Genomic DNA, 26,888 nt, shown 5'->3' with positions numbered 1-26,888 from the left:
ACTGTTTCCTAGCCTGGTTCTCTTTTTCTTGGTATCCATTGCATCCATTAATTCCTTAAAGGCTTCACTGCATTCCATTCTTCAGTGGCTATCTCAGTGGAATTCATAAGGGATAAGCCCAGGTGTTTTTCCAAAAATACTTTTTATTCGATGCTTATTCTTCAATTCTAAGCTAGCCAGATCCGGTCGGTGGTTTTCTGAAGTGTGTTACATTTTGTGTTCTGATGCCCTGATGACGAAAAGTCTGAAGGCCCCATGATACCTTTGTGTCTTTGAAAAGTCACTTTGTGAGCTGTGCTTTTCCCACCTTAAACCAGGTTTTTGGATTTACTGTGCTTAGAAACCAAATGAATTCATTTTTAAGAAGCAAATTTAGTATACAAATGAGGACACAATACAAATACTAAAGTTACTGCTTAAAAAGATACAGGCACCCATCGAATAGTATCTTCACGATATACATGGGATCGTATGTGTGGTTTTTTTTTTCCTGAAGGCAGTATTTCAGGTTACATTGAATTCAGATAGAGTTCTGCAGCGCTCTCGGCCAGTGCTGTCCAGTGGAGGCTTCTGTGGGAACAAAAACGTTTTGAGCCTCAGTGGCTACTGATCAGGAAGTCACTAGTGACTGGGCAGTGAGTGCCTTTTTTGGTTTGGCTTGGTGTTTGTTTGTTTGTTTGTTTGTTTGACTCACCTTTATTTCTTGTCAGGATAACGGAAGCTTTGGATTAATCACTTGATGAATTTTAAACAGTCATTTAAGACGATTTGTTTTGCTTGAAGAGTTTGGTTTACCATGCATCACAGTTTCGGAACTACATTCAGTACTGTAATGACATACATAACTTGTATGTTTAGCTTATGGTACTAGGTTTTACATTGGAGTTGTCTGTGTTACTGTGTATTGTGGGAAAGCTGCTGTGAGATTCTGACTTACTTGCTTACATGTTATTAGTAATTGACATGACTCTACAGGACCCACTCTTCTAAGCAGTGTGTTAATGGTGCCTTCTCTTTTTCAGATTGCAAATCGAAGAGTCCTCCAAACCTGTAAGGCTATCCCAACAGCTGGACAAAGTCGTAACTACCAATTACAAGCCTGTCGCTAACCATCAGTACAATGTAAGTTCTGTGTGACTTTCATCAGTGTCCTTTTTGTTCTGAGGGTCACACATTCTTAGCCAGCCGTGCAGCTTACTGTGACCATGGCTAAGCATAGAAAGGTGCTTATTCTGTATCCGGAGCTACATGGCAGAAGGGAGCCACTATCTAAATTGCTCTTGATTGGGTTTTACAGACAGATAATACTTTATTCTCAATGTTTCTAATCACAACATACTTCATAAATGTACTAATTTTGTTTTCTGTATCTATATGGTTTACCATACCAGTTTTGATATGCTGACAAATTTTCAAAGTCATCATACTTTCATCATTTTTCATGAAAAATCATGAAATTTTCACAGTTTCATACCTAACTGTGCACAACTATCTGTCATTTTTTTTAAAAATTACTTAACAATCTTAAGGATTCTGGAGCAGTGATATTTGTCATTGTTATTTATTAAGTTCGCTTTGCTTCATTTCAGGTGCCACAGGCATTTTTATGGTCCTTCACTCCTATGCAAAGTGAGGACTGCCACTGTTCTTAAACCTTTCTATTGAAGTGTATGTCTAGAACAATGTATGCTAGAGATGTAAATTGTCTTTAACCTAACCTAGCACTTTATATGTCCGTTACTTTTGTGAGTTCTTCTTTAAAAAATGGCTTGTCGTCTTCATTACTATTATCTTTTGAAGTGTAACTACTATTACATGCATGAGTGAAACTGACCACCTCAAGCAGTCTGACTTAGGAGCTGTGCTGGCTAATTTTATGTCAACTTCATACAAGCTCGGGTCTGTTGGGAAGCAGGAGCTTCATTTGAGAAAATGCCTCCCCTAGATTTGCCTATGGGCATGTCTGTGGTACATTTTCTTGATTGATAATTGATATGGGAGGGCCCGGCCCATTGTGGGCAGTGCCATCCCTATGCTGGTGGTCCTGAGTGCTATAAGAAGGCAGGCTGAGCTGGGGGGGGGGGCGCACACCAGCACCTCCCAGCACTCTGCAGACCTCTGTGAGTTCGAGGCCAACCTGGTGTACAGACTGAGTTCCAGGACAGCCAAGGCTACACTGAGAAACCCTGCCTCAAAAAAAAAAGAAGGCAAGCTGAGCAAGGCAGTGAGTACCATTCTGCCATGGCCTCCTCATCAGTTCTCACATCCAGTGCCTGCCCTGAGATCCTTGGAAGTTGTAAGAGGAAATAAACCTTCTTCTTCCCTCAAATTGCTTAGGATCATGGTGTTTTGTCACAGCTTTAGAAACCCCTACTAAGATAGGAGCCAAATGCTTTAGCTACTTTGTGTGTTCCTGTAGATTGTTAGCAGTGCTAAAGGAGCCCAAGAATGTGATGGATTCTTGAAGGTAAAAGGAAGTCTAAATAGCAGTTAATAGATTGAATCTCCTGTGCTGTTGGCTACTTTCCTTTTGGTCTAAGTTTAGGAAAAAAATAAAGCCTGTATAAAATGGGCCTTGAACACCCGGACTTGATTTGTTACTCCATGCCACAGAATGGTATCCGAGTTCCTTTGCTTATTTGTACGAGATGGCAAACGCTTTCAGGATGAAACAAACGACTTCAGTGGACAGAAAACTCAGATCCACTCACTCGTTACAGTTCACTATACTGACTGAATGAAAGGAAGCAGGCAGCAGTTCAACTGTGTAGCCCCCGGTTATACTTTGAGGGGAAGGTACAGTAAAGAAGAGGACCAGGAAGCTAAGTGGAGTCGGCAGTGTTAGGTAATCTGAGAGAGCATTTTGCTGTTGTCTGTTGATCGAGATAGTAGATGAAAGGCAGTTTCTTTGTTCTGTTTTTTTTTTCTAGTTTTTCTGTTCTTAGAATATTGTCATGTGTGGTGTTAGAGTGAACTAAATTCTAAACATATATCAGTTGGTGATTTTGTTGTGTTAGCTCCGTAGAATGTGCTTGCACAAACATGAGTATAGCTTAGAGTCCTAGGCAATACGATGTGTACTGTCTGTACATGTCTAAAACATACTCTACAGGACTCCACATGCAACTTTCCAGGGCTACATGAGAAAGGGAAGTAATGTGACAGGACTGTGTTATTTTTGCCTCTCTTCTTCGTCGATGTGTTCTTCCTGTGGGTCCAGAATCTGCCTCTGACCTCCTCTCATAGTACATTTTTATCACCAGAAAGGCAAGACAGCTTACACTCCCCCCGGGTTACAAAGAGATAGATACTTTCTAGAGGGAATTTTGTGTGTGTGTGTGTGTGTGTGTGTGTGTGTGTGTGTGTGTGTGTGTGTGTGTGTGTTGGGCCTGGCAGTCTTATGTCTAAAATTTATAATAGTAAGACAAGATGTATATACAGTAATGGTTCTGTCTGTTGCTTTAGAAAGAAAAACATTAGAAATAATGAGGATTGGTTAAATATTTTAGGTTATTAGTTTTAGAGAGTAGGATTTAATGTGAATTTACCCTGTTTTCTTCACAAATCTTTTAGGTTGTTGGGATTGTGACAGTGAGGATATGCTATCTGGAATGCTATATTGGTCAGTCAAGTTCTCCCTTTAAGTAGGAAGGGGATGAACACTAGGGAAGAGTGTCTGTAGCTAGCTAGCCCTGTCAGAGATGTCTTCCCTGGGAGCAGATGTTTGCTGTGCCTGAGAGGGAATCCCCTGGTGACCTGCCTTCCTGAGCTGCCACCTCTTCCTGTTCTCTGCTTGTGCCTTCCTTAGATCCCAAGTTGGGGCGTGGTGACCATTTCCTTTGAAGTAGGGAGCACAGCTTTTTGTAGTATCAACCACCACTTTCCCCTTAATTCCATTGCAAATACCCCCTGTGCTGCCATAGACCATTAGTCCTAAGATGAAAGGCAAGTCCCCTCTAGGAGAATTGAAGCTGGAGCTTTGGTAGGGGCAGCTCAGACCTCTGCCCAGGTCATTTTCTTAGTAACTTTAACAGTCAGCCTGGCATTAGAGTTTTATGTTAAAATACTTTGATAGTGTGCTCTCTTTACTACTAAAATTAGTACAAATCCATTGTATTCTGAAGTCTTCATTAAATATTCTCTTCACATTAGGTGACATTTCAGTCCAAGTCCCATACCTTTATTAGGATTAGTATGATATAAATGAGTGTAATAAGTTTATCTAATAATTTTGGATTGAGACTTTGTTTTTATAGAAACAAAGCATTTGAGTGTTTGTGATTGTTTTCTATAGGAATGGATCAGAGTGGGCGGAGGGGCCCGCATAGCTTTAAAAACCTTGTGATGTCAGTGTAATACGATTATAGAAATTGCTCTTATACTGTGCTTATTTATATTGTACTTATTTATTTTAAGATATTGAGAAATCAGCATGGTTTAAAATGAACAACCTTTCATTTAGTGGCGCATGCCTTTAATGCCAGACTGGCCTACAAAGCAAGTTCCAGGACAGGCTCCAAAGCTACACAGAGAAACCCTATCTACAAAAGCAAAAACAAACAAACAAAACAATTTAAAAGTCACATAATAAAATTTAAAACAATATAATAATTGAAGTACTTTCAATCTATAGTCTTTTTTTTTATTTGCCCATGGTAGGGCAAACACCATAGCTGAACACTCCAACTCTGTCGCTACTTAGATCAGAATTAAATACCTTGCATTTGCTGCTAGGAAATGTCCACTGTGCGCATCAATCCTGTCACTCCAGTGCCTTCGTGCAGATATTTTGAGCAAAAGAGCAGAAATTGTAGCCATGCAGCAGTGCATTATGGTCTCATTGTCAGCTTCTTGGGTTGGTGCTAAATTTGGACTTGAAAACCTATTAGGTAGTAAATATATGTGAATAAGAAAGTGGAAAACTGACAGTTCTTGTGCTAGAATGATTATCAGTCACTCTCAAGTAGAAGCAATGATGAAGTAATCAGATCTGACAAGAACATGGCTCTTTTCAAAATGGAAACTCTCAATACCACTGTAAGTGTGGCTTGTCCTTCTCTATCTTTGTTGATGGATCTGTCGTGTCTTTCTTGAGAATTGAAAAAACTTCAGATCCTTAAAGCAAAAAGGGATTTAATATAGAGAATTGACTGTCAGATATTTTGTGAGTACAAAATGGCCATGGAAAAGTTAGCTAGCAGAGATCCGCTGAAGGAAGGGGGAGAAGAGAAAAATCCTCCTTCCCCACCATCACTCTTCTCTTGGCAGGAGGGCAGCTGGAAACCAGCTAACAGCCAAACCCTGGAAAGGTTTTCTGTAGTGTGCTGACACTTCTGTTTTTAACAAATAAATCTTGCCTGTAGTGCAGAGCTAAGCCACTAGAGGCCAGGCAGTGATGGCATATCCCTTTAGGGAGACAGAGGAGACAGATCTATGTTAGTTCAAGGCCACCCTGAGCTACACAAAATTAAAGAGAAGCAGAGCTCACACAAAGGTGATTCCAGCACTAGGGAGGTGGAGACGGGAAACAGGAGTGGCTGGGTGGAGAGAAGAATATAAGATGGGAAAAGACAGGATCTCAGTGCAGTCTGAGGACAGGATCTCCCCTTTTGTCTGAGCATTGGTAGAGGGAGTCTAGTGGCTGGCCGCTCTGCTTCTCTAATCCTTCCGCTTTCACCCCGACAGCTGACTCCGAGTTTTTGTTATTAAGACCAATTAGAATTCATGTTACACTGTAGGCCCCTACCACTCTGGCCACCACCACAGCTTTGACTATGAAAATAACTGACCCTTAACCCTTTATGGGATTTCTACCTTATTATATTAGCTTTTGGCAGTATAGATTTTCTGAGTTTGCAGTACTATTGAAAACTAAGTGTCCTAAAAAATAGATCAGTATTTTTTTTCTTTCCAGATTACTGTATTTTGAACGTAAATAATAAGGTGGTTTGTTTGTTTTTCTGGTGGAAGGAGGTGTGTGTGTGTGTGTGTGTGTGTGTGTGTGTGTGTGTGTGTGAGAGAGAGAGAGAGAGAGAGAGAGAGAGAGAGAGAGCTCGACAATGAATGTCTTTCTTGCTCAGTTACTCTTCATCTTATCTTTTGGAGACAGAGTCTCTAGACTGAACCTGAAGTCCATTGATTCAGCTAGACTGACTGGCCAACAAACCCAGATTTCTGAACTCAGTTCCTCATTTTTTAGAATAATCCGTGATTTTATTTAATCTATTTTAATTGAGTGTGCAGTGCATAATATAAGATATTCATGTATGATTCATTCTTTAAATTTTTTTGCTTGTAGAGGTGTTAATCAAAAAGTGTAGTCAGGCCAGGTGTGATATCACATGCTTTTAATCCTAGCCTCACTCTTGAGGCAGATGAGACCCTGTCTTTAAAAACATAAAGAAGTATAACTAGGGGCTGGATATATATACCTCTTTGGCAAGGTGTTTGCCTGGCAAACAGGGAGCCCTAAATTTGAAAATGATTGTTGTATATGCTTGTAATCCCAGCATGCTTGAGGTAAAACCAAAAGGATCAGAAGTTCAAAGGTTATCCTTAGCTGTACCAAGTTTGAAGCCAGCGTAGGCTACATGAGACCCTGTCTAAAAATACACTTAAATAAAATTAGCTAATATGCAAGATTTCTACTAACTCTCCTTCTCTTGAGTCTGGTGGGTTTGTGTCATCGTCTGCCTGTGTTTCTTTCAGATGCACCCTGTGGTCTCCTAAAGAACTGTCCTCTGCTGTCTGTGTGGTGGTTCTCGGTGTGCCTTTCATGCTAGAATCACCCAGAAGGAGGCTTTCCTGAAGAGGGGAAATGCCTCCAGAAATTAACTCTGTTGATCAAATGTGGATTGTGTTTTAAGCTCCTGGGTTATTCTGGTTTGCAGCCACCAATCCAAAGACAGAAACTTTTTATAGTTGCCTACCATCTGTTGAGAGGGGAATGGGATTCTGTGATAGCACCAGGAGACAGTCTTGTAACTTAAGATGTATCTGCCTTCTCACCTCTGTTACTATCCCGACCCTTTTGTTCTGAGTTTAATAAAGGACTTTTCATCTAACTTTTGGTGCTAAAGGAACTAAGGAAAACTAATTGGAAAACACTGAAATACTAAAAGTTTATTGCATAAAACCTCAGGTGGCATCCTCCTCCCTGGAACTAGGAAGACATTTCATGTTTATGCATAGTTCTTTCCCTTCTGTGAGACAGCCAACTGCTAGTCTCCAGAACTAAGGTTGTAGAGCTTTGAGTTTTTCAGTTAGGTTCATAAAGTTTTTACTTTTGATCACTAAAATGGATGCCCATAGGACTATATCCTAAGGGCTTCTCAGCAGTATTTCCCTGACATGGTTTAATATGAGAATGCTATATGCCTTGTCCTTTTGAATGTGCACACCAAGGACTGACCTGCTCTAAAGAATTGCTTTTTTCCCAAGCGATGATGACACACTAATCAGAAATAGAAGCATTGACAGAGGGGAGAAGGAAGTAATCTTTCACAGGATTTTAAATCCAGAGCCATGAGAATCAAGGCTGTCACGATCACTTCGGAAGTTAGAATAAAAGCCTCACAGAGACTGCCTTGACAAAGCAGTCAGAGTATTTCTGCAAACAACAGTCTAGAAATTTACAGACATCTGAATTAAAATATCTTAATTGGTAGTGGGCGGCATTTATAATTTTAGTTCGTGATTAAGGTTTCAGTAATAACGATTGAGCATGTCTATACCACATCCACAGTCAATTTTCAACATGTGGTTACATTTTAATCTTGAATGATTTATTCTCTTGAGAAAATGAAATTAATTTCATCTGATAAATTTGGGGAATATAAAGCATTTATAACTGGAGACTTAAGCTTAAAATGCTTTCTGAGTTAACATTTATCTCTAACAGTTGGCTCTGTAGTGATGTGGTCAGTGGAGGCGGATAAAATATCAGCAAGTAAAATTCATATGACATAACAATTACTTCTGTTCCAGTAGCTATCTTAGTAATTTATACATTGTCCTGGCTGCTAATGAGCTGACTGGCTGGCTGCTTTGCATATGGTTCCCTGCAGTTCCAACGGGCATCAGTGAGAAACAACATGCCCAATGGGAAAAGACGCAACATGACACAGTAGTCTTCTTCTGGGTACAGTAGTTGATAGTATTAATAGTTTATTTGTATGGCCTTGTTTGTAGTGTTAATTGAGTACAATACTAAGAAGGACACTGTTTTTATGTGGTGGAACATGAAACTGAACTTCAACTCCTTAGCTTTGCTCTAAGTACAACATTCAGTATTAGTGGGGCTAAAGAGATGGCTCAGCATTTAAGAGCTCTGGCTGCTCTTTCACAGGACTTGGGTTTGATTCCCAGCACCCCTGTAGTGGGCTCACAACCCCCTAGAACTTTAGTTCCAGGGGATCCATTGCCCTCTTCTGACCTTTATGGGCAACAGGCACACACTTGATGCACAGACATACATGCATAGAGAACACCCGTACACAAAAAGAAAAACAGCAGTATTAGGCACTAATAGTTTGATGCATCTAAGTCTCTTTTAATAGACTTAATAGACTATTAATTTTAATAGGACATGAGCACTGGGCCTACTTGACTGATAACACCACAGATGAGAATTTGGGTTATGAACCTGTATTAGACACTACCAAAGCAAATTTAACCATTTATTTTTAAAGTCCTTTTTTTTTTGTGAGTTACCCATGTACATTAAGTACATGTTCTGTTATCCTTTCAGAAAGTACAGTTAAATTCCAGTGCCTAAAAGCTCTCTGATGAGGACTGATAACTCCATCTTCATCTTTGCTGTTTTAGACACCTAGGTTTTCAGGTTACACTTGGTTTGGTGGGAGGGGTTGCTTTATGAATGTAGCCCATAGCTAACCTTGATCCTCTGTAGCTGAGGGTGACCTTGATCTCCTTCTGGGCTCGAGGAATCCACCACCCTGCCCCTTCATTTAAAGAAGGAAAACACCAGAGCCTGTGCAGTCAGCTTATTTAGGGTAGAACATGCCAACCAGGAATTTTTTTAATCTAGGTACTTATTTGGTCATTCGTTTTCTTACTAATTAACACTTACTAATTAAAATTTAATTGAGTTTTAATCTTTAGTGTTAATTTGGACTTTCTGTAATTTATTCTAAAATCTTACCTTTGAATCAAGTCTTACTGGGTCTAGATTTGGGGATTGGGAAAACACACACACACATAAATATCTCACCACTACCAAGTAGAATGTGTGTCTTCAAGGGAGCCATCTTGCTTTACTGGCAAGATTATGAAATCATTTTCCTACTGAACTTCTAGCTTCTCCAGTCATTTCAAACAAAGGGGACCTTGCTAATACACCATTACGCCCCCCTTTCCTAAGCTCAGTCTCTCCTGTATTCTTCAGCGTAAATTAAAGGTGGGGGGTAGAATGTTGCAATGCTTGGGTTTGCAAGTTTGGTCCTGGTTACCTGTGTTTTCTTACTCCCCAGTATGATCATTCTCTTAGTTTTGTCTTTTGCACCCAGAGAAAGCATGTATTCTTCTAAATTTTTCATAGCCACACGTAGGTGTGCTATTTTCAAGACACCCCTCCTCCATTTTTTATGTTTTTTTTTTTCTTTTGCTACTGAGGCAAGCATCCTACCACTGATCTCTGTCCTCGGCCTTTTGTTTTATTTTCTGGTTTGAGATAGTCTTGCTAAGTTGTCTGGGGTGGCCTTGAATTTGCTCTGTCGCCCAGGCAGCCTTGAACTTTTGGTCTTTTCTCAGCCTCCGCAGTAGCTGGAATCACAGGCCTCCACTAATAGGCCTGTCTCACTGAGAGAATCTTAAAACTGGCTTGAGCTTTGTTCTTCCCCAGCAATGCATGCATTTGAGATTTTTCCCTCTGTTACGATCTTGTCCTGGGAACTTCCGTGCTGTCCGACCACTACTCTTAAAGTAGAGAACATAAGCTTAAGTCTTGGGGAATTTGCACCACAATTCCGTTGTTAGCTCTGCGTGCTTGTGCTGTTTGTTCTGAAGCTGGTCCCCACACTACAGCAGCCTCAGTGAGCAGGGTCTCCTCTCTGCTGCCCTCTTCCAGCCCACCAAAGCTTTAGTTACCCAGTGAGCTTCAAGACTGACCTTACCTCCCTCCGGCACATTACTCTGCCTTTTCATGAAGAAGAAATTAAGCTTAACCAACTGACATAAATGAGAAAAGCAATATATTTTCTGGGTGTGTGTGCATGTGCACACGCAAACACATATTTGTGAAGCCCACAGGACCATCAGCTTTTTTTCTTTGAGACGAGGTTTCTCACTGGCACAAAACTCTTCCTGAACTCAGCCTCAGGTATCTGTCTTATCTCTGCCTGCCCAGCACTGGGATTACAAGCACTTAGCACTATACCTAGCTTTTTACCTGGATTCTGGGCATGGAACTCAGGTCCTTGTGCATTTACTAACTAAGCTATCTTCCCAATGGATTAAATGCAAAGATAAGTTTCCACAAATGGTTAGTACTGGGATGATAGCAATGAGGGAGAACTACTGGCTTAACTTTATTGGCATTCATACAACTGCACAAAATACTGGATTTCATTACATTCCATACTTGTCTCCACTTTGATCATTTTCAAGCCTCTGTTGTCATATCCTGCTCCCTCTCTCACTGCTCCCATCTCTCTACCTTCAAGCTTCATGTATTATCTCTATAGTTGTCATCATCATCATTATTATTAAAATATGTTGTATTAGTTGGGTTACTGATGCTGTTATGAAACACCATGACCAAAGCAAGCTGTGGAAAAAAGGGTTTATTTGGCATACATTTTCACATTGCAGTTCATCAATGAAGGAAGTCAGGGCAGGAACTCAAACAGGGCAGGAACCTGGAGGCAGGAGCTGATACAGAGGCTATAGAGGGGTGCTGCTTCCTGGCTTGCTCCTCCTGGCTTAATCAGCCTGCTTCCTTGTAGAACCCAGGACCATCATAATGGGCTAGGACATCCCCCCTCAATAACTAATTACCTTATAGCCAGATCTTATGGATACATTTTTTTCAGTTGATGTTCCCTTTCAGATAACTCTTAATTTATGTCAAGTTGACATAAAACTAGCCTATGTGTGTGCTCATATGCATACATACTTACAAATAACCTGCTGGGTCCATCTAGTGTTGCTCATATGTATACTTTTTTTTCATATATACACTGACCACTTGTTACTGGATAAGCAGTTAGGTTGCTCATCCCTGGAAGACTTGATTCTCTTCCAACCATCATCAGTTACTTGTGGCTCTTTATGTAGGCATGGGGCTTTCTGAGATTTCACACATTCAAGTTGCGTGTCAACTGGTGCCATTATTCAGGTTTTATTTAGGTGACCATAGTGTTGCAATGTCATGGATACAGCTTATCTTTCTCATACAGAAATACTGTAACAGATATCCTGGTCCCCTGGCTTTTAATAATTTTTCACTTCCTCTTCCAGTGTGTTCCCTGGGTTGTGTTGTAGATGTATCTATTGGCAGTGGGCACCCTAGGTGCTTTTGACCATTTGTAGCTTCCATCTACAATGGTCTCCATCCACTGCAAAGAGAAGCTCTGATGAGGGGTGAGAGTTGCATCTAGTGTTGGTATCTGTAAAGATGTGCAGCAGTGTCGTGTGCACAAAGCATGGTCCTAGTGTCTTGGTTTTATTTGACTAAGAGGTATATTATACAGTAAATTTAGAGGACACTTGTAAGATAAAGATTCAGAAAAATAGTCTGCTGATGTCATTGCTGAGGGCATTTACCTTCCTTGATGTCAAGCCTACCTCAGTGTGTAGAAGTAAGGCAGCAGTGAGGGGTCAGAGGGAGCAGCCTTTTTGCCTTTTGCTTCCCTTACTTCTCAGGTGCTAGAGAATCTGCCCTGTAACAAGCCTGTGCCTGCGGACTCCGAGCTGTTGCCTACCAATTACAACTTGTATTATAAAATTTTCTTGCTGTATTGTGATTAATCAAAAACAAAGGAACTGCAAGTTAGCTTCTGGCTAGTCCAGGTTAACCAGGAAGAAAACCTTCTTGGAGGAAATGAATGTGTTACATAAAACTTCTAGAGAAACTGAAAATGGTTTATAGAGCAGTGTTATAGCTGTCCTAGAGTCTGAGGGTACTGGGAATGCTGGGGCAACAAGACCCCGCTTCTGAGTCCCTGCCAGAGGCCTCATACCTTGGAGCTTTAAATGTAGTTCTCAGATGACTAAGGCAGAAGTACCTGTTTCCAGAAGGTTAAGTTGATGCCTTTCTTCTGTTTGTGCCTGTAGATTGAATATGAAAGGAAGAAAAAAGAAGATGGAAAGCGGGCCCGGGCAGACAAACAACACGTCCTAGACATGCTGTTTTCAGCCTTTGAGAAACATCAGTACTATAATCTTAAGGATTTAGTGGACATCACAAAGCAGCCTGTGGTATGTATATGTTTATACTGATCTTAAGTGTACCCTACTTCATTAACATAGTATTAGTGAGGAGAAGCATGATTAAGTTTGCATCCACTCTGCTAATGATACTCAGAAAAGAAGTCTTAATTAATACAGCTATGTCTTTTCAACATATACTTCATTTCTTTAGATTTAAAATACATTTAAGAGCCTCTGAAATGGCTCACTCTGTAAAGTCATTCATACACATGCCTGATGATCCCAGAACCCACTTTGGGAGGAGAGAGCCCTCTGCTGAAAGTTGTCTTCTGTTACACACACCAATGCCCTCGTGTGTGCAAGCATGTGTACACACACAATAAAATATTATGGCTGGAGAGATGGCTCGGTAGTTAAGAGATTGGCTGCTCTTCTACTAAAGATGCAGGTTTGACTCCTTACACCCACATGGTGGCTTGCAGCCATCTATAACTCCAGGTCAGGAGATCTGACACTCCTCTGGGCGCTGCAGGCACCAGGCATACATATGGTGCACAGAATACATTTAGGCAGAACACCATACACATAAAATTAAGAGTAGTAATAAGATTATAGATGCATTTAATGGAAATAATTTTATATGAAGAAAAGGAATCTATATTTTTAACATTAATCTGGGCTGTGTTAGATGTTTGCCCTTCCTGTCATTTCTGTTAAAGTGTTCATGCTGCTCCGTTAGCTGCCCTGCTAGTGCTTTCCTTCCCGTCGGCGTCACAGCATGGGAAACAGCACCCAAACTAGAGTGAAATATTTTTAAAAGAATAGTTTATTAGCAAGCTGTGTTTCTTCTGGACTTAATGATGTTTATCTTAGTTTTATATATAAATATGCCTACATTAAAAAGGCCATTCCAGACACTGACAGCAAATAAGCTATTCATAAAGAATAAAACATGCATAGTTAGACATGAGGAAGTAAGCTGAGTGGAGGGGCATTCTAGTAATGCTAGGGAAAGTAAGTTCGTGGTTTAACGTGGTGTTATGGTTATTCATTCTGCATGTAAGGGAAGGATTATTAGCATGTCTGTCTGAATGGGTGTGGTGATGCCTCTTGATAATCTTAGTACTCGGAGGCTTTGGCCGGAAGATCCCAAGCTCAAGGCCAGTCTACAGTACATAATACATGTGCACCCTGTCTCCACAAACTCTTTCAGTTCAGATGTTTGTTTTGGTTTGGTTTTGCATTTACTCTTTGTGTATGGGTTTTTTGTCTCCATGTATGTCTATACCTGAGAAGACCAAAAAAGGAGATTGGGTGCTAGGAATTGAAGTCCTCTAAAAGAGCAACCAGTGCTCTTAACCACTGAGCCAGTTCCCCCACCCTGGTCAGATAACTGTTATGTGCTGGTTTTTAGTCTCTTGCACTAGATCTCTTCACTAGTGACCTGGATGGACCTCAGGAGATCCACTGGCCTAAGGCATGTATGCGAACACAGTTACCTCCCAAGAATGGATGAGTAGCTTGTGTCAGGTTCTCACGGTGGATCACTGGTGTGGGAAGGAGGTCTGCTCACAATCATTCAGAGGCTGAGCCACCTCAGCACCAGATTATTTTGGAGAGGGGCGAGTCTTGCCATGTACTTGCTGAAACTTAGCTAGTGTTGCCCAGACTAGCCTCAAGTTCCTGGTTCTTCTGCCTCAGCCTTCTGAGGGCAGGTTTGTGCCATCTCCGACTCTTAACTTTTGACCAATACCAAGTCTCCAACAATGAAGTCTGGCCTACAACAAATCTTCTGCAGTATTGGTGTAGCACGAATTCTAATTGTTCTTAAGAAAAATGTGGAGTCAGGTGTTAAGGGGTAAAAACTGAGAGATCAGAGAAACAGTGCAGCCAGCCACTAGAGACCTTCTACCTCTGCCACTGCTCAGACCAAAGGGGTGATCCTGTCCTTAGACTGCGTCCTTTGACGAACTGCTTCAGATGCAATTAGCTCCTGTTTCCTCCCACCTTATATTCCTCTCTCTGCTCAGCCACATCACGCCTATCTCCACCTCCCTTGTGCTGGGATTAAAGGTGTGGGATCCCAAGTGCTGGGAGCACCTTTGTGTGAGCTGTTTTTTAGACAAATTCAATCTCATGGAGCCCACAGTGGCCTTGAACTAACAGAGATCCTCTGCCTCTGTCTACCAAGTGCTGAGATTAAAGGTGTGTGCCACCACTCCATGACCTCTAGTGGCTTAGCTCTGTACTTTGATCTTCAAGCAAGATTTATTTGTTAAAACACAAACAAAATATCATCACATATTGGCATATCAATACTATTTGCATGCTGAACCTTTCAAATGCCATCATGGTCGCTCGCGCTCTCTCTCTCTCTCTCTCTCTCTCTCACACACACACACACACACACACACACTCACACACACACACACACACCTCCTGCCTTCCCCTCTCTCTTCTCCCTTATCTGTTTCTCATGTCCCATCCCCCACTCCCACCCCCACTTTTTCTTGTTTCCTCACTTATATAGCCTAGATTGACCTCAGACTCAAAATCCTCCTCCCTCAGCTACCATAGTTCTGGAATTAAAAGCACATGCCACCATACTTACCTCTAGTTTTTTTCTCTCTCTCTCTTATTTTTTCCTAAAAGCCTTTGTTTCTACAAGCAAACTTGCTATTGCAGAAACTACCCTAGAGTAAGGTAATCTTTATGTCGTTCACTAGTATATAACTTCTATAGGCAGCCCAAACAATAGCACCTTCTCAAAGACAAGCCAGTTTGAAAGGGCCAAGCTTTGGTACCTGACACAAAATCAGCAATATAATAGCTATTTAACAGAGCGTTTGTGATTCAGCTTTTGGCTTTTTCTTCTCTCTCCAAAATATGAAACATTGGGGGTTGGAGAGAAGCCCAGTGGTTAGAGTACAGGCTGTTCTTCCAGAGGACCAGGATTTGATTCCCAGCACCCACGTTATAATATATAACCATCCAGAATATAGGGGATCTGGTACCTTCATCTGGCTTCTGTGGGAACCAGGTATGCATATATTGCACAGACAGGCAAAACACTCACAAAGTAAAATAAAAATAACTTAAAAATAATAAAAATAAAATATGAAACATCAGAGGAAACCTGTTTACTTCTCCCCAGCTCTTGGTGATCTTTAACATTTGCAGTGTTTTGTCCAGTCTTCTCCGTGTTTTATCTATAAAACAGAAGCACATGTACCATTTCCTTTAAAAGTACAAGCCATTAAAAAGTTTAATTGAACCCTTTGAAATAGGAAACTGCCTAGAGCCCTCTGGGACCTGACACACTGTTTCCAGCATCTTCCTTTACCTATGGTCATTTGTATTAATGCAGTAGAAAGCCAGCTCTGATTATAACTGAACCTTGTCCTTTCCTTGCACTTTCTCCTCCCGGGTGTATTTATTGTGTTGTAGGTGTGGGTGTACGTGTAGAAGTCAGAGGACAGCTTGGGATAATTAGTTCTGTCCTCCATGTAGGTTCCATGGATCAAAGTCAGGTCATCAGGCTTGGCTTACAGGTACCTCTACCACTGAGCCACCTCACAAGCTCCCCATTTTAATTCAGAATGGATAGTTGAATAATTGGCATGCTTTTAATAGAGTAGGTTCGAGTCACAAGAAAAAGTGGCACAATTCTGACCACCAAAGAGTTGCTTCTTTGCAAGGTGGGTGTTCCATAAACAAAGCAGTATGGTGCTGTATTAGCATTCGGGTGGGCTTAGGCAGGACTCACATATTATTTCCAGATAGGCCTAAGTGAAGATCTAAATAAATAATAAAGATCTGGAGAGATGACTCCGCAGTTAAGAGCACTAGATGCTCTTCCAAAGGATCCAGGTTCAGTTCCGAGCACCCGGCATGCATGTGATACACATACACACATACAGGCAAGTACACACATAAAATGAAAATAAGTAAATTTGGGGCTCAAAGATGGCCCCGTGGTTAAGAATACTTATAGTCTTCCAGGAGAGACCTAGGTTTGATTCCCAAGACCCATATGGTGGCTCACAGTGTCTGTAACTCCAGTTCTAGGGTTTCTGACAGGCATATATAACAGGCCAAATGCCCATACACATAAAATTAAATAGTCTTTTTAAAAGGATTTTAATAAAAGCAGTTTAAGTGAAATTTGGAATTGAAGACTTTATGTTATTTCTCCAAGCATAAAATAGCTAGAAAATTTGAAATAGTCTATCTTTCCCACCAAACCTAGAAATTTTCAAGCATGTCCTAGGGGGTCTGTGAATTGGTGGTGCTTTTCAATTACAAGTGACAGAAGCCAACTAAAACTAGTGTCAACAAAATGAAGATGTGTTGCCTCCCATTGCTGTAAGAGACAGCTTGAGCTAACTACTAGTATTATCTAGTTAGAACTAGTCCGTCCCCTCTTTCCATCTTCCTTGTTTGTTGTCTTTATTTTAAGCAGATGCTTTCCTGTTACGTTAGCCAAAATGGCCTCCTCCCTGCTAGCAGGCACTCAGATCTGTCCTGGGTTCTATGTATTCTGTAGGAGTTGAATGTCTGATTCTGGACTACGAGGATCGGGTCAGGAAATGCTCTAGCCAGCCAAAGCCCCCTCCCTATACTATCTGATCCATATTAATTTCAGATATAATGTATTCAGAGCACAACTTAAGAGGCAGTGGGGTGAGGAGGGCTGCATATGCCGTTCATGCACATGCATGTGGAACTGGGGTCATCACTGGGTATCAGTCCTCAGTGGTTAGCCAGTGAGTCCCAGGGATCTCCTGTCTCCGCCTCCTCCGTGCTGTGATTACAAGCACACCCTTCCATGCCAGCTTTTTCACAAGGCTTCTAGAGAATCACCCCAGGACATCATGCTTGTTTAGCAATTGCTTTACCGACTCAGCCATCCCTGCAGTTCCAGAATGGAACTTGATTTCCATACCTTCCCAAGCCTTTTGTAAGTAACGCCGACACCAGGGAGAAATTCCTATTTCTTCTTCATGTTGTGGGCTACAAATCATGGTCTGTGGGCCTCCTATTTTTGGGTCCTTAAAAGGTAGCATAGAGACTTCTTTTCTTTTCTAAAGATTCTTATTTTACATGCATTGGTCTTACTGAACCCAGATTTTAACCGCGGAGCCATCTCTCCAGACCAACGATTGATTTTCTGATAGGTCTAGGGTGTGTTTGGGGCTTAGACACAGTTGTCCTGACTTCAGCTGAGGATGTCATTATTGTGTCCTCTGAGATTTAGTCTGACACGTAGATCTGTGGGCCAGCCTTTTTAATGATGCGGGAATGTGTTTTCCTCAGAGAAAGGTTCCTTTCACTTTCCATGTGGTATCATTGATCATGGTCAGAAGTGCAGAAAGTAGAAACAAGCTTGGTAATTTGCTTATCAGTTCTAATCCCAGAGTGAACGTGGGCACCTGTAATATGTGAAGCTCATCCCAGTTTGTACAGTCAGATCATTGCTGTTTGTTATACTGCTGTATTCTGAAGCTTCCCTTTTTCCCCTCGATTCCTCTGTCTCTGTTTTCAGTAGTTTTCAGTTCACATTCCTTCAGTTCTTGAATTTGGTTTCAATGATATTAAATTTTCCAAGAGAGTATATTAATTAACGACGGTCCTTTTTTGAGAATAATTACTTCAGATGCATAAAGTGGAGTCCTAATCAAGGTTTAAATAGGAAATGTTGCACTAAGATAAATAACTGCCAAGTATGAGTAGGTAAAATTGAAAGATATTTACAAAATTTTAATATTTCTATTGATTAGAGGTTTGGGTCTTATTTTTTATTTTATTCTCATCGGTATTACTGGTGGGTAGGAAGATAGACAGTTTGTTAAGGAAGAGAAGCACACCGTTCAGAACGGAAGCAGCTAGAGTGGCAGAATGGATTGGGGGTTCCAGAAGCCAACATCTCAATGTTGTTTAGGCGGGATCCCACGGCCCAGGTTGGTCAAGAACTGGATGGGGCAGAACTGACCTTGAACTCCTGATTCTGGGGGTTGGGCCCCTCAGCTCTGTCCTGGCCCTGTTTTGATTTTTTGTTTGGAGGTAGGGTCACCCGGCGGTTTCCCAGACTGGCTTTGACCTGAAGCTGTAGTTCTGCCACCCTTGACCTTGATGCCCTCTTGTCTGTTCTTCCTGAGGTCAGAGTTTACAGGTTTGTACCGGCAGGCCCAGCTTCTCATCATTTCTGATTTTCTGTGTGTTTGTTTCATTTTTTGTTTTTCTTCCCTCATTTATGAGGTCATTTTTAAGATGGACTTAGTAACGCGTCCAAATAACTTAGGCTTCTACAGGAGGTGCTGCACGGGGGCCAGGGGTCAGAGTTGTGGTTCCTGTGAATGTTAACCCAGAAAATTTGTCTTTAATATAAAAGAAATGCCTTGAGCTGGGTGAGTATATGCCTTGTGTGTGCCCGTACCCTTAGAGACCAGAAGGGGTGTCCAATTCCTTTAACCTAGAGTGACAGATGGGTTGTAAGCTGCCTAGTGTAGGTGCCGGGAACTGAACCTGTAGCGTCTGGAAAAGCAGGCAGTGTTCTTCCTGCCGAGCTGTCTCTCCAGCTTCTCCATTCAGTTTTACAGAGAGGTAAAGTGAAAATGAGAGGTTGTTAACTGCCGTCTGCTGGTGTTTGTTTCTCAACAAGCTAGAGGGGTATGTTTTCAGGCTCACCATCCATATGGAAAGTTTTCTTCAAGAAAAGATCTTGTCTATGTTGAACTCTCTCGTCAAACATTAGCAATCAAAAGAAAGAACAGCTGGAACTTACTTGTCTGGGGCTCCCATTCTCGCTGTAGCTGCCTGGACAAGTCTGTTTCTGCATTAGACAGTCCACCCTTATTTCCAGAATGGAACTCTCAGTAATCTCAATTATGAATAACATGTCAAGTTAGACGCTAATGGATTGTTACTTTAACTGTATGGCTGTTACAGTTTTCAACGTGTAGCCTAGGCCAGCCTTGAACTCAGTGGGTAGTGTAACGGGTCTCATAGAGTGCTTCCTCCTGCTTACTCAAGCCTGCTAAGTGCTGAGAGTATGGCTGTTTGCCATCACATGCAGTTTCATTTTCAAATCATTCTTCCCTATTGAAACCCTTTGTTTGCAGAATAAACTATATTGAACTGCATAGATCTGTGCATTTTAGTGTATTGAAAGTCACAAAATAATCACTACAATCAGCTTTAGAATATGCACCCCAAAGAAATCCCATATCCATTTGCAGTCACCCACCCCCAAATCCTAGACATCTACAGGTCTGACTTCTGTCTTGACAGATTATCCTGAGTAAGAATTCATACTCACTTATTTTTTTAAAATAAGTGGTGTAGCCAGGCAGTGGTGGCGCACACCTTTAATCCTAGCACTCGGGAGACAGAGGCAGGTGAACCTCTGAATTTGAGGTCAGTCAAGACTACACAGAGAGACCCTATCTCAGGGGTAGGGGGTGTTTTCTTTTTTATTAAAACTTGAATATCTGTTTTCTAGTAATTAATGATTTCAGATATGTATATATATATTGTTTTATTCCCAATTTTAAACCATTATAACCCAACCATTAGTAGCCCAGGTTTAGCAATTCCATATAGAAGTAAACTATTCCAGCATTGAAACCTGTCTTTACCAGAGTTAAAAGAGCCCAGGTGTGGTAGTGCACACCTCTACTCCCAGCATTCAGGAGGCAGGGCAGGCAGTGAGTTTTAAGGCCAGCATGAAACAGCCAGAGCTCCATACTGAGATGTTCGTTGTTTTAAAATTGAAAAGAAAGCAAGCTCTCTGAGCCCTTCAGATCCATAAGGCATTCGCACTGCCAGACGAATAAGGCGGTTTTTAGCACACAAATATTAATGCAATCGTTAGCTGGTTTTTCAAGGTTTAAATAAAATTAAAGTAAAATAAAGCTGGGTTTTATCCTTTGGCCATTTTATTACCCATCTGTAAACTGCTCAAGAGAAAAAGAGAGAAATACAACCAGTGGGAATGCAGAGAAGACACAGTGTGGCTTAGCAGCTGGTGAGGAGAAAGGAGAAAAACGCAGGCCCATGCTCCAGAGGAGCCCCGGCAGCACCTTCCTTCTCCTGCTCACAGTTTATTCTGTCTGAAGTAGCGGGAGCATCTGCTGCCTTCTTCACTGTTTACTCCTAATGTGTAGTTTGCTTCTTAATGAGCAGTTCTGTGCCTTGGAGTCACTAACAACCTCATCAGTAAGTCCTTTGTTCTGTTGACATCTCTGAAAGCATCACTTACTCACACTGAAAATTCTGTTTATGACACCCTTCCTCCTGTGGCACCCTCTTAGAAGACACACAATTCACATGTGCCACCTGCGGCACACAGATCTGCATACTGGGCACTTGATCTAAACTTGTGGGGCCAGCTTTGTGACTAGAAGTCACACAGGACCTATGATTTACTTATGGAAAGCATTAGTAGCTGTAATCTGCTCCCTGTCAGAGCTGCTCCTAATCAAGTCAGCTGATTTATTATTATGTAAATAATGCTTATCACTGAAATGTCTGATGAGATAAAATACAGATCAGGTCTCTGAGGTTGGCAGAGCTGGAGGAAAGACCTGGGTAGAGTGGGGTGGCAGGAAACAGAGAAGAAGCCATGAGTTGCTTGCACCTCGTCCTAGGTTTGAGGGAAGTCTGGAAGTCCGCTGGTCGATTCTGACTTGTCAGTCACCACAAAGAGAAAGCCCATTGTCCTGAAAGACCTTAACAGCTACATGGGCAGGGCAGCAGCAGCCCTTCCTAGCGCTCTCCCACTGTGCTTGCCTGTATTGCCGCGTCTCCACCTGACCCAGTCTGCAAGGAAGGCTAAGGTTCTGTCCCACTTCAGTGGCGGTATAAATGCTGGAATGGATAACAAAAGTCATGATTATAACAATTTTCAGTTGTGTAAAGCTTTTAACATTACCTCTCTTGGTTCACTTTCTCACTAGCAATACTGTGTGTTTTCCTGCACACAACTACAGCATGGCTTTTCATAACAAATGCCACATTCAACTTCAGGTAGTGCAGCTCACTCAGGTTTCTCTCCAGCTGGTCACCATCTAGTCCAGAAGTGAGACTCCAAAAAGTAGAAGTTAAAAAGAATTGGAGTTCATGGAGCTCATTTCTACAGACCTTCTTAGCACACCACACACACACACACACACAGATTAGTCACTCTCCTGCCTAATCGATTGCTCAAGCACCCTACTGACTTGAGTAGTGCACTGCACTGGTGTCTGTGGTGCACATGGAGGCCTGGCACATGGTTAAAGATGAGGGAAACATGTAGAGAATACAGCCCTGGAGTCGGTCTAAGCACAGAGACCCAAAACTGGGTTATTAGAGAAATTTAAAGGGGATGGCCTGTCATGGAAGGATGGGCAGTGTGGAATGCAATTCTGTGGGTTGCGGTGACTGCTGAGGAAAATTGCTCTGCAGAAGCGGCATTGAAGCCTAAATGTAACGGATGAAAGTTGAGATGAAGGACGGGGTAAGCACTCCAAGGAGCAAGTACCTAGCATGGAGAACTCAGAAGCATGTAGCCAGAGAATGGCAAGTAGGCAGGAAGGCTAGTCAGAGTGGGTACCCCTGAAGGAATCTGAGAAGAGACTTGCAGGCCAGGAGACATCTTTGAAATACCTCACCGTTGTTTGTGGTGCTGCCTAGTTCTATATCAACTTGGTAGAAGCTGGAGTCTTCTGAAAGGATGGACCCTCAATTGAGAAAGTCTCTGTAAGATCCGGCTGTAGTGCATTTTCTTAATTAGTGCTTGTTGTGTTTAGGTGGAGTTTTTTGTCATGACCTCTAGCTCCCCGATAAACACACAGAGATTTAATTCTAAATGCTCGGCCTATAGTTTAAACTTGTTCTGACTAGCTCTTACAACTTAAATTAACCCATATTTTTTGTCTTAAGTTCTACCATGTTTGTTTGGCTCATGGTTACTTACCTCATTTTCTATACATCCTACTTCCTCTGTTGGGCTCCCAACTCCTCTGACTCCACCTTTCTTCATCTCAGCATTCTCTCTGCCCCCAAAATCCTGCCTAGACATTGGCCAGTCAGCTTTTTATTAACAATGAGAGCGATATATATTTACAGTGTACAAAGATTGATCCACAGCCAATGTAGGAAGGCCCAGCCCATTGTGGGTGGTGCCATTCCTGGGCTTTGTAAGAGAGCTGCTGAGCCAGCTATGAGGAGCATGCGAGTAAGCAGCACCCCTCGATGGCCTCTGCATTGACTCCTGCCTCCAGGTTCCTGCCTCTTTCTGAATTTCTGTCCTTACTTCCTTCGGTGATGGCCTAAGATGTGAAAGGGTAAGTCACATAAACCCTTTCCTTCCTGAGTTGCTTTGGTCATGTTTCGTCACAGCAATAATAACTAGCTAGAATCTCCAGCCACATCACCCTTTGGGATTTTCCTGAACATGGTTTTCCCTGATGCTACTACTTCCTCGCCAAATGCTGTGCCTATTCCCTTGCCAAGCCCTTTCGTTTGGTTGGAGTAAAATGTCTTGTGATTTGAAACACCCTAAAGGTGAAGGAGATCTGAAAGCACCACCCTGCAGAGTTGTAGCCTGGTTCATTGTCATGGTTCTGATTCTGTTTTGTTACTGACCAGGTCGGTAGGCAGTGCTCTCATCCCCTCATTGTCACAATAAGTTCATGTACGACTGCATTACCAGGTGAAGGGGGACAACGTGAGAAACAATCGGTTTGTAGAGTGAAGACTTTGTCCTTTTGGTTGTGAGCCTCACGGCTGGGCCAGCTCTCCATCCCTGTGAAGACATTCTTACCACTCCATGCTGGACCTTTTCCTGGTTTTCCATTTTCTTGGCCTAGGTTATAAGTAGGCGCACAACCTGAAGTCAAGAGCTGCTTTCCTCTGCGCTGCTGAAACGCTCCTGGTGCTTGCTGTTTGCGTGCGGCCCCACTGTGCTGCATCTCCAACTGTGCCATTGTTTGTGCAACAGCAGCATCTTAGCAGCCTCACAATAAACCGTTCTCTGGAATCCTACAAAGAAGTCATTCTTGGCACCTAAACTGAGATCATTTGTGCCTAACCCTTCATTTCTCCATCTATGAATCCAGTTTAATTAGAAAGTAGTCTATGAACAGTGTCCCATTTTTCAAGTATAATTTGAAACAGCAGATGGCAGACGTGCACATCACCTGCATGCCCAAGCCTTTATGCTTACTCATGCACACTCAATTCCTTTAGCAAAACCAACTATAGATGGTGTGGGAGGCAGGCAAGCCGCCTGGGGAACCCAGGACTCATTTGGTTCATTGCTGCCACCTGCTGGGGCCTGTTTGCTGGGATGGGAAGGCTGTCCAGGAGACAGAGGACCTTCATGACCTCTAGTTTCCCACTGTTAAATTTCTAAGTGGCAGCCTACCCCTGACTTAATGGATTGTGCTGCATTATTCCAAATCAGCCTGGGTAGGAATTTGACTATTTGGTAACCTGCAGTGTCCCGCAGGTTCAGAGAACAAAGGCTATCAAGGGCGCAAAGATCCTGGAGTGCCAGAGCTGCAGCCTTAAAGCAGATACGGTGGAGCTTCTGAATAGTTGAACGAATCTGCTAGGGGCTGGGCCAAAGACAGACTTCTCTCGCCTGTCATGGTGGAACATGTCTCTAGAACCAGCACTCTCAGGGAAACAGGAAGGAAGATGGGAGATTTGAAGGTCAGCCTAAGCAACTTAATGAGACCTTGCCCCAAAAAACAAAGACAAGTCTGGGTGTGGTGACACTCCGGAAACTGTTTAGGGCCAGCCTGGTCTGCATTTGCAGGTATATAGTCAGACCCTGTTTGTAAGGGGAGGGGGCAGAGTGGCATATACCTTTAATCCCAGTACTCTGAAGGCAGAAATTGGTGGGTTTCTGTGAGTTTGAAGCTAGCTGGGCATACACACACACTGGAGCTTGCTAAAGATCCATACACAGTGTGGTTTGGGTAGTATTGTACACAGTGCAAATATTATCTAGGCAGGAGCCCCTCAACCATTAGAGATTGGTTTTTCTGTAGCAGAACACATCACTTGTGAGTAATTAACTTCTTTTTCTTAGGAACTACTGTAATTTGTATTGGTCAGTTTATAGTGGGTGCTTCGGTGGGCTTTGACAAACAGGCCGGGTTTTGTAGTACACTTAGCACAGTCGTAATTTCTGGGACTCCGGTAGTCATTTGGTAGGCAGTTCTCAGAGATATAAATAGTGCAAGCCGAGCATAAGGAGCCTGGGCCCTCATAGCTTCAGTATGTCTCCTCTCCCTGCTTCAGCGGGCTCAGGCAGCACACAGATAATATCTGTCCTTATTCTACAGGAAAGGGTGTTCTGGAACTCAGAGTTCTGGAACTTAGAGCCATCTTAGCTGAATGGGTGTGGCTCTTAATTTTAATTCCAGCACTCAGGAAACTTATGGAACTCTGGGAGTTGAGACCTGTCTGGCTTACATATGGGGTCTGGACCAGTCAAGACTGCATGATGAGATCCAGTCTTTAAAAGAAGAAAACCCATCTTAGAAGTAGGAATTTTAGGTGCTTGTCATCTGCTTGCTTCCTGACTATGACTTCCCATCCCTACAGTGTGGGTCATTTGTGTGTGTGCTCCTAAACTGCCGAGTGTGGTCTGGACTGAGTCCCCTAAGCCACGGAAGTCATCACCAAAAGTGTGTTTCCTCTAGCTCATTTTCTTTATTCTGTACTCCCAGGCCTTCGATACACATGGTTGTGTGCATGTGTGTACCTTACAGAGCTGTTGAATCTCTGCATAGGAAACCCCACTTGGGTTTTATTTTAAGTGTTATTTTCTGCCTTGATGATCTCCTCTGTGGCCCCTTTTGTTTTTTAGGGATACCTGAAAGAAATATTAAAAGAAATTGGCATTCAGAATGTAAAAGGGATTCACAAGAACACATGGGAGCTGAAGCCAGAATACAGGCATTACCAGGCGGAAGAGAAGAGTGAGTGAGCAGCTGGCACAGCTGAAGGCTGCCCTAGGCCAGCGGCTCACACCACGTGCTGACCGCCTGCAGCGACAACACGGAGACCACAGTCCTGCGACTCCTCTCAATAAACTGTTGAAGCTGGGAGTCCATAGCGTTTATTAAGTGTTTTTTGAAGAGAAAGATGCTATTTATAGACTAAACTTGTGTTAACTATAGTATTCAGCTGGGCATGCTAGCACATGGCATGTGTCCAACACCCAGGAGGCTGAGGCAGGAAGATGATGCTGGAATACACAGCAAGTCCTTCCCCCACAAAAGAAAAATGTTTTCATGATATGGATAGGGGTTTGGGAATTAAAACTGCTTTTGGTTTTAGGGTTAACTTTTCAAGAATAACTAGGCTATTTCCTCAGTGAAAATTATCTGTATCTCTGTGGAACTAACCTAACCTAAGATCAAAAAGGAAGGAGAAAAGATTGGGGTTGGGGGGGAGGGGGCAATCAACTACAGAAACTGTTAAAGGACCATAGAATCCAAGTTCCTTTTTCTGAAACTGAAGAGGGAATTTGTCTCCTCAGAAGTAATGTTCACCTTCAAGCATACATTAATAAAGGGACCTGTTCACTTTGTACTTAATGGCAACTTTTATCACTGGCTTGTTTTGCCCTTATGATATTGGTGAGAGAAACCGTCAAACTGGATGTTAATGTTCCTTTTGTTTGCTTTTAAGATAAGAAAATCTGGGCTGAGAGTGGTGATGGGCACACACTGATCTTGCAGAGGACGGGAGTTTGGTTCCCAGGACTCACTTAGAGTGGCTCGCAGCTGCCTTTAGCCCCAGCTCCAAAGGATCCATGATCCTCGGGCATCAACACATACATTCTCACAGACACATAAATGAATTTTTTTTTAAGGCTGGAGAGATGGCTCAGCACTGGCTCCTCTTCCAGAGGACCCAGGTTCAATTTCCAGCACCCACAGGGCAGCTCACAACTGTCTGTAACTCCAGCTCAAAGAGTTCCAGTGCACATAAAATAAAAATAATTTTTAAAAAAATTTAAATCTCTTAATAATAATTGAACATTAAATACCCTTCTGTTTCAAGATAAATTTCTCTAATCAGATAGAAGCTCCTCGGAGCCTGGCTCTGGCCTGAGAATTTTACTTCCCATTCTGCAGACAAGGGCTGACCCTTGGCTTTCATATTCCATTGCCAGCAGATGGGGCCGGAGGGTGGAGCAGCTGAGGCAGGAAGGGCTGGCACCATCTCCTACAGCAGCAAATGCCCTGCTCTCGTCATCTTTGTGGATGGAGCAATCCATCTGGACAGAATGCCATGTGTTGACGCAACTCAAAGTCACACCTGCAAACCAGCAAAGTAAACACCCGGAAAAGTCACCTAGCACATGTGTGCTTTTTATCCTTCACTCTGGATGGCTGCAGCCAAGCCGTACAAATGCTGGGACTAGAAGAATGATTAGAGCAAGAAACTAATTTATTAAAAGAAGGAACTTAGCTGGAGGTGGTGGCGCATGC

General features: G+C 42.4%; 1 protein-coding gene across 1 annotated transcript in view; it reads left to right on the top strand.

The window, feature by feature from the left end:
* Window positions 1–25,988, top strand: part of Gtf2f2 (general transcription factor IIF subunit 2) — a 122,948-nt gene extending 96,960 nt beyond the window's left edge. The window contains exons 6-8 of the mRNA XM_048421874.3: window positions 1,023–1,122; window positions 12,295–12,438; window positions 25,256–25,988. Coding sequence (XP_048277831.1) covers window positions 1,023–1,122; window positions 12,295–12,438; window positions 25,256–25,375 — 364 coding nt within the window. The 3' untranslated portion in view covers window positions 25,376–25,988. The remainder of the gene's footprint in view (window positions 1–1,022; window positions 1,123–12,294; window positions 12,439–25,255) is intronic.
* Window positions 25,989–26,888: the final 900 nt, after the last annotated feature.

Source organism: Myodes glareolus, chromosome 12 (assembly GCF_982192425.1).
Source record: "Myodes glareolus chromosome 12, mMyoGla1.1, whole genome shotgun sequence".
Lineage (NCBI taxonomy): Eukaryota > Metazoa > Chordata > Mammalia > Rodentia > Cricetidae > Myodes > Myodes glareolus.
Note: the sequence above shows the minus strand (reverse complement) of the source record. Positions and strands in the feature narration are given on the sequence as shown.